The 8,118-nt window shown below is 38.1% G+C and overlaps 2 protein-coding genes across 7 annotated transcripts in view; both read left to right on the plus strand.

Moving 5' to 3' along the window:
- The window catches only part of RBM12B (RNA binding motif protein 12B), a 1,112,412-nt gene that overhangs the window by 752,655 nt on the left and 351,639 nt on the right, over positions 1 to 8,118 (plus strand). The window lies entirely within an intron of this gene.
- Positions 1 to 8,118, plus strand: part of RUNX1T1 (RUNX1 partner transcriptional co-repressor 1) — a 110,762-nt gene that overhangs the window by 59,221 nt on the left and 43,423 nt on the right. For all 6 annotated transcript variants that reach the window (XM_048939619.1, XM_048939620.1, XM_048939621.1 and 3 more), the window contains 3 exons: positions 1,643 to 1,780; positions 5,411 to 5,652; positions 7,421 to 7,510. In XM_048939619.1, coding sequence (XP_048795576.1) covers positions 1,643 to 1,780; positions 5,411 to 5,652; positions 7,421 to 7,510 — 470 coding nt within the window. The remainder of the gene's footprint in view (positions 1 to 1,642; positions 1,781 to 5,410; positions 5,653 to 7,420; positions 7,511 to 8,118) is intronic.

The raw sequence follows: 8,118 nt of genomic DNA on the forward strand, positions 1-8,118 counted from the left end.
TGGCTTGTTGAAGGTATAGATTTAACTGTTTGAGTGGAGTGATGTGGAAAGGAAATTTTGTATAGAAATATATTTTAAAACCTACTTTTGTTTTTCAGCATGTAGTAATGTACTATCTCTTGATTTGCAAATCAAACCTTACCTGTGTGTGAGGCTTAATATTTGGATTTTGGATACTGTTCCCTATGCTACTGAGGTTAGCTAATCTGAGATTCAAACTGCAGATCCTTTTCTACTGTACCTGTATCCCTCATCGTTTTCTCTCCCTCTTCGTCTGATAAATTAAAGTTCTGATAATTAGATTTTTGAGGCTTTTAAAAACACACTGCTCCTTCATAAAGTGCATGTAGTCTCTCTCACATGCAAGATCTTATATAATTTTTTTTCTTTTCCCTGTGAACTTTAATTCTCTGTTCTAACAAGATACACGTTCTCAAAGTCAAGCAGCAGAATTTGTAAAACATTCCTGGCTTTACCATTGTTGTAAATTGAAACGGCGAATTCATCTGTTAACCCAATAGTGGTGATGCTTTTTGGCTACACAGCTTAATGGAGCACATGAAGCCTTGTATAGGACAGTCTGTAAAAAACAAAACAATAATCCTGACCCCAGAAGAAGGTATGCAAGACTCATGCCCATTTAAAGCTAAGCTTCATCTTCACTCAAGATGGCCCACTAAGCTATTGTGTTACTTTTGCTGTCCGCTGTTAAATGTTGTCTTTTTTTGCCCATTTTCGATAAATGAAACACAAGGATGTGGATGGTTTTATATTCCTGTTTATTTATTTATCTTTTTTTTTTTTTCCCTCCACATCAACTTTAACACAGAATGATCCAAAAAGATGTTTCTGTAGCACGTATATGAAATATCTGCTAGCTCTTTACTTGCAAGGGAACTGTTAGGTTTTCTGCCTGTTTTTCCTTTTGTTGTTGTTTTTCATGTCTTACAGGTTTTGAACATTAAAGTTGTTCTTGATGTGTAAAGATGTAAACTTTAAAATGTTATGCTTTATTTATTTATTTATTTATTTATTTGTATGTATGTATGTATGTATGTATGGTTGGCAATTGACTTATCATTTTGACATGTTTATTCTTGATGGGAATGTGAGAATATCCAGGGGCATGGTGGCAAAGTCATCCGGGAGGCACTGGTATTTAACATAAGTATCTCTCGTTGCTTACAAAGGCATGACAAGAGCTGCCTTCAACCAGTATCCTTCAGCCCAATATCTCACCTGTACTAAAGAGCTTCTGCTTATACTCCTGTAAGGATTGTTGTAAGGGGATTTATTACTTTCCTGTTTCTTCATCTCCTTTTTCCTCCTGGCTGACATTGAAGGGAGGTGGCATTATTGCACTTCCAGGAGTGCTTTGGAGGCAGCATCTGCACATGCTCGAAATGAAAAACAAAAGATAATACAGCACTGCTACAAATGAGGTCTTCTCATCTATGCTGCACCTTCTTAAGTAAGGTTCAGATGATGCAATTCTGCTGGTGCACACTGGAATAGATAACCAGGTGTAATGTTTTGCGGCAGGTGCTGAAATGTCTCACTTCCTGCTTTTGCTTTTAAACTTTTGTTTCAGAGCGGATGTTCTTGGGGAAATAAAATAGTGTGTTCCTATGGTGTGTTACAGATCGCACTGAGAAGCATTCCACAATGCCAGACTCACCTGTGGATGTGAAGACACAATCCAGGCTGACGCCTCCAACAATGCCACCTCCTCCCACTACCCAAGGAGCTCCAAGAACGAGTTCATTCACGCCCACAACGTGTAATTAGAATTATTTTCTTCCTATTCTTCCGTATTCTTTCTTTCTGTATGTAAGAAACTAACGTGTGTGAAGGAAAACCTGTATGCAAGGGCTGCAGCAGCATTTGATGATACTGCGATAAGTAATTAAGCAAATGTAAAATCTCAGCAGGTTAACGGATCTTTAGTCTGTTAAGGTGTTCAGCTCTGAGCTGTGGTAATTTCCCTGTTATTTGAGCGTAGCGTCAGAGAACAGAGAGCACTCTTTCCTATGTCAATTTATGCTTAGATCAGTGCTCTGAGAAATGCAGTAAACTCTTAGCTGTTTTGTTGTACAGTTTAAGAGATTCTGTTCACTTTTGTGTATAAAATTCGGTAGTCATTGTTTAGGTCTTTGTTTATATATTTAAAGTGGGGGTTATTCTTAAAGAAAATAGTTTATCCCACTAATGATTGAATGAAGTGCTATATAATTTCTAGTTAGTAGTGATATTAGTGATACAAAAACAAAAATTAAGGCGTTTTGTTGTTTTGTCTTGAGATTTCTAGTCTGGAACCACCTCTCTGTCTCAGTTTGCTGATGTAAACACACGGGAAGCTCTACCAGTCGTGGTGGAGTTACTCTGCATTCATATCAGCGTAGCTGAGATTGCGATCTGGCATGTTGTCTGGACTATTCTTTTCACAGTCATGAAATGATCCACGTTTCTCTTACTAAGATTTAGATGCAATTTTTTTTTGGTCTCTTTTTTACTGCCTCGTAATAGTATAAACATGAGAATGTGTTTACATTTCACATTTTAAATAAAACATTTTTAGAACAGTAGAATACATATGCCTAAACAGAATGACGGCAGCATCTTCTATTTGTCTTGCCTATATCTTTTTAGCCTCTTGCTGCCTGTTAAATGCCTTTCTTAAAATTCACCTCTGTGCACGAGGCCAGCTGGAAGCCTTTGTACCACTTATCCCAGTGAACCCTGTCTTGAGGATTTACATCAGACTTAAACAGTGAGGAGCATTTGTGCCAACTCTTTGCATAAACTTAGATTTAACCCAGTGACCCTGATCTTGCAAAGATCTGTTTGTTTTGTTTAACTCCAGCACCTGAATCATCCTAGGAACTGCTCTGAAGTTAAACTGTTTTGAGGTTTTTTTTTGCTGGATGAGGCTCTTGCAGATTAAGCCTTTCAGTCTAATGTGCTTAGCACAGTTCTGGATGATCTTGGGAAGTGATAAAAGGAATGAGACCATGTTCTTTTCTTTTCTTACAGTCCTCAGTTGAGTATACTCACTAGATTTTCTGGATATTGTTGGAAGGTGTGTGAACCATAACTGTTTTTGGTTGTTTTTGCTGCTGTTGTTTTGGCTATTTATGAAGTCCAAAAGTCTAAAGATCTAATTTTAAATGCATTTTACACCATCAGATTTTGGAGTTCAGCCTTAGCAGTTCCAGCTTGGATACTAAAAAGCCACTTCTGTTTGAGTGCTTGTTACACTTACTGCTACTGCAGTGAGAATGCCTGTAGGCTAAGAAGCGCACGCTTGCTTTCTTGTCAAGAGTACACTTGTTTGCTTTGTTTTAGACTATTGAAAACTCTTAAAATATATTAGTTTGTTGAAATTCTAAATGCTAAATTTTGCTTTATTAATAACATGGCTATGTTTTACAATAACATAGATGTCTTTGCCAGTTGGCAAATTCAGACATTATAGAGAGATAAAATCATCAGTACTGGGTGGACTATTGCAAATGCAAGTTGTTTTGAAGCAGCTGCTTTTGGGGAATATTTCTTTGTTTATTTTGTTGAGGGAGGAATTTGGTCCGCCGTTCTCCTCATCGTATCTATCCTAGAGAATGAACTCTGCAGTTCTCTACTTTCTTGATCTTAGCCCCATCACTAGGAGCAGTGACTGAATTATTGGATTGCGTGAGGATAGAGCAGGACATATTCTTCCCAGTCCTAATTTACTGAATTCATGGTATGATGAGTTTGGCTATGCAATTTCCTTGCAACCACCATGTATTTTACTCATGTATCTCACTCTGCTGCAGCACTTAGCGCAGCTTGGAGCTGAACTTTGAGAGGCCAGCTCCTTTCTATTTCTGCTTTTTCCAGTTCTTGTTTTCCCTAGATCACTCAACTAGATGAGGCAAACAAAACTAGATAAAAACCATGTAGAAACTAGGTAGCCGCTCAGATTGCTGCTTTTCATATTACCACCATAAAGGCCCTTCAATCAGTGGGGCAAGAACCCCTTTAAAAGAAGGGCTGTGATAATCAGTACGTGTCCATCCTCAAAAAGGAGTTACTTGCTAAAAAGAGAGATGATTGTTGGAGAAAGTGACAAATAGAAAAGGGATGTTTGGCTTCAAAGGTGTTAGTCATTAACAAAGATGAAAAGTTCTTGAAGATGTTCGCTTGTCATGTGCTTTCAAATAGGAAGCAAATTAAGCTACTATCATTCTGCATTTTTATTGTAGGTAAGTTCCTGATTTGTGGTGTCTTATGCTGTGCAGTGATATAAATTAATGACTTGGTGCTTTGGAGTAGGGAGACAGATTGCACCAAGTGAGTGATACCACAACAAATGATTTCTAACTGACTCCCTAATCAGGAGCCAATAAATTTGCCCAAGGCAATGGCCAGCTGAGTAGCTGCTGCTGGGTATACTTGTGTGCTGCCTGCCCATGCTTCCAAGTGCATTTGTGCATTTTTGTTCATAGGGAGTCATTATTTTGCTTGTCACTCGCTGTCGTTTTGCCTAGTTAGACTCAAGAGCCTGTGCTGCTGTAACCTGGGTGGAAAAAGATGTCCTCAGTTTGATTCTGTGCTCAATTCTGGAGTATGGATAAGAATCAAACTAAAACGGTGGCCAGAAATGGTTGTTGTCAAGGTTGCAACCTTGCAACAGGAGGAGAATGCTTTGCTATACTTTTTAGAGATACTATACTGACACATGAAAAGCAGAGTAATTTCCTTGTGGTCTCTGAGAAGTCTTCTTGCAGTTTAGTGTCCTAGCTGCAAAACTCTGGGCCACAGCTAGGATGGCACCATTTGTACCTGCACAAACAGCTTAGTGTGCTCCATATGTTAGCAGCTAGGAAATCTGTATCAGAAAAAATAACCTTCTCATTGGGTGGTGTAAGGTTAAAACATGCAAGTCCTGTTTTATAAACACAGCTGTCAGTTGTGTGTACAAAACACGAGTAAAAATATTCAGAGATAAACTGAGGCTTCATGAAATATGTCTGCACATTTTTTTCTACCCCAAAGAACAGTTTTTTTTTTTTTTGTTTTCAGTCATATACGTGCTCACGCTCTTTCTCTATTTCTAGTTCCTCTCTCTCTCACTCTCTTTCTCTCTCTTTTTTGTTGTTGATTGTTTGTGGTATTCAAATAATGGTTTTCATTTCAGTTCAGGAGCTCTTTGGGGGGACTGTGTGACAGGCAACTATTGTTACTTCCAGTCTGTACAGTGTTCAATACCAGATACTATGAAATGGATTTAAACTGTGGACTGTTGCTCTGTCACAAGTTGATCGTGCAACTTAATTAATTTTGAGGTCAAGCACAGAAAATTTTAAGCTGTTTTCCTTCTCTCTCCATCCTTCTCTTTATTTTACCCTCTCTTCTCTTTCTCTTCCAGTAACCAATGGCACAAGCCATTCACCAACAGCGTTAAATGGAGCTCCATCTCCTCCTAATGGCTTTAGCAATGGGCCGTCCTCTTCCTCTTCCTCTTCTCTGGCTAACCAGCAGTTACCGCCAGCTTGTGGAGCTAGGCAGCTCAGCAAACTGAAGAGATTTCTTACAACCTTACAGCAGTTTGGCAATGACATTTCACCAGAGATTGGGGAGAGAGTGCGTACCCTTGTGCTAGGACTTGTGGTAAGCAAAAACCAATGATACAATAACTGTAATTTTTTCTCTCCATTTACGTCTTCTACGCTTGAAATGTTTATTATATACAAGAGTGTGTTACATATATGGTTTATTCCATACTTCAAGGACACCAAACATGTAAGCATAAAGATCTTGCCCCAGATCTAGCACAAGTAACTTGTCTGTCCATCCATAAGTGGCAGTTATTCTCAACTGGATACAGACTAGAATTGTAGCCAGTGTGGTGTTACAACCAAATGATGTGAAAGGGCTTTTGCTCTTACTGTTGGCAGCCCTGAAGTAGACACAGCCCGAATTATATAATGCAGTAAAATCTGTTTTGGTTTGCCTAGTGTAATTGACTGGGTAAAAAAGAGTGCCACTATACATGTAGCAGCCGAATACTGTCTAAGAGGATGAGATTAATATAATTGGGCTGTGTTTATGCAGTGGAAAACCTTTTCTCAGTGTTCGTTGAATCCAGCAATGAGGGCCCTGAACAGGTATTGATGCTACTTAAAGACACATTATTTATAAGATTATGTGATTATATGTCTGAATGATAATTTCAGGTTTTTCTCATCTACAACTGTCAGGTTGGGCTGCTATTTTATAGGCAAACTGTTGTGAATCTGGCCCAGGATTCTTTTTATTCTCATTAAAGTCTTCCCTCTGCCAGACATTGTTGTCTCTCATGTATCTCCTTCAGCAATAATTACACGTACCAGGAAAAATGCTGTTGCGGTGCTCTAACATACATCTGTTTTGAGCAGCTGCAGTTGCCATTGACTTCATTTGAAGCAAAGACTGCCAGCGCTGTTTAGTACGAGGGCTCAGGTGGCCTCCATTTGTATTTTCACAAAACACTACCTGAAAAGCAGTGAAACTCATTCACTCGAGTCTGTGTTAAAAGGAAGGTTAACTTGGGTAGTGGAACTTCAGTTACGTCTCACTCTACATTTGCTTCCACATCCAAAACGTCTGTTTAGTATGGTTTTGCATGCTGTGTGGCTTTCTGTGAAAAGGTGTGTGAACTGGTGGAGTAAAGAAAGTAAAGACAGCTTTGGGTGCATCTACCCGCCTTTGATTTTCATAAAATCATTTGATTTTAGTAAAACCTTTGTTATTTACAATTGATTCCTGCATTGCTAAATTTCACCTGAGCCCTAATGAGCAAACTAGGAACTTTTCCTTGAGAATGGTCATGTATTACTATTCCCATGGCTAAACTTGTGCAGGATGTAGACTTCATGCTTATGTCCTTAGTCACAAAGCAATGACTTCCCGTCACAGTTTACTGGTGCAGTAAGGTGTAATAAGCAACTCTCCGATCAGTACAGAGAGCAATTTTCCTCATCAAACAAAGAGAAACTTGCCTTTAAAAACGAGTATTTTTTGGTATGTGTTTGCATGTTAATTATCACATCTGTACTGGGAAAATAAATACAAGAAGCACTAAGAGAAAATAAAAATTTAAAAAAAATATTGAGAAAAGCAACTTTAACTGGAGTTTGACATCTGAAAATATTTCCATGCTTAGTGCATGAGAGTTTAAACCATATGCTAAGCAACAGGCACTGAATGCTGGAGATGCTGAAGGTTCTCTTTGAGTATCTTTATAAGGTAATAATTTAATATGTGGCATGCTTTTCTTTATCCTCTTATCTGTATCAAGAACAAGGTATTAAGCAATTTTAAAGTGCTTTGGTTACTGTTTCTCTTGCTAAGTGTTTTCATTATTTTGTCACCAAGAAAGAATTTTTTTTCTCAACAGAATTCTACTTTGACAATTGAAGAATTTCATTCCAAACTGCAAGAAGCTACTAACTTCCCACTGCGACCTTTTGTCATCCCATTTTTAAAGGTATTGCACAGTTCAGTGATCTGGAAAGTATTTCAAACCATATTGTTGCTAGGTCACAGATGTGTGTTACAGGATTTTTTTTTTTTTAAGAGAGTTGGGAAAATGAATAACATTTAAAGGCTTCTTCCCATAGCACTGTGGATGGCATTGCATTTGAGGATATAGTTTGTCTGTTTGCAGCTGTCAGTTCTCTAATTCTTTAATCATTGTTGTTTGTTTTATGTTTTTTGGTTTTTAGATACAGAAGTTTTACCAACTATGTCTTCAGACTTTGGATTATAAACATAATAATGCCTTGTGCTTCTACCAAACTAGATTTTTTTGCAAATTTTTGCATGGTGCAAAGAACAGGGATGTCAGGAATTCCTAATTCCAGCATTCTTCTAATGTGCTGCTTAACGTTAGTACACAATGAGACTGTGACTGCTGTACAAGTAAAAGGCTGATCTTTCTCTTCTGGTCCATTCACCAGTGCAAACAAGATGTCTTACTAAGGACTTAAGCGTATGCTGTAAGAAAGACAAAATAAAACCTCATGCAAAAGCCAGTTAATAGAATGTATCAGATTAATGTACATAATAGAAACCAGGAAAGTAAAAGTCTTCTGT

The sequence above is a fragment of the Lagopus muta genome, chromosome 3, assembly GCF_023343835.1.
Source record: "Lagopus muta isolate bLagMut1 chromosome 3, bLagMut1 primary, whole genome shotgun sequence".
In the NCBI taxonomy this organism is placed as follows: domain Eukaryota; kingdom Metazoa; phylum Chordata; class Aves; order Galliformes; family Phasianidae; genus Lagopus; species Lagopus muta.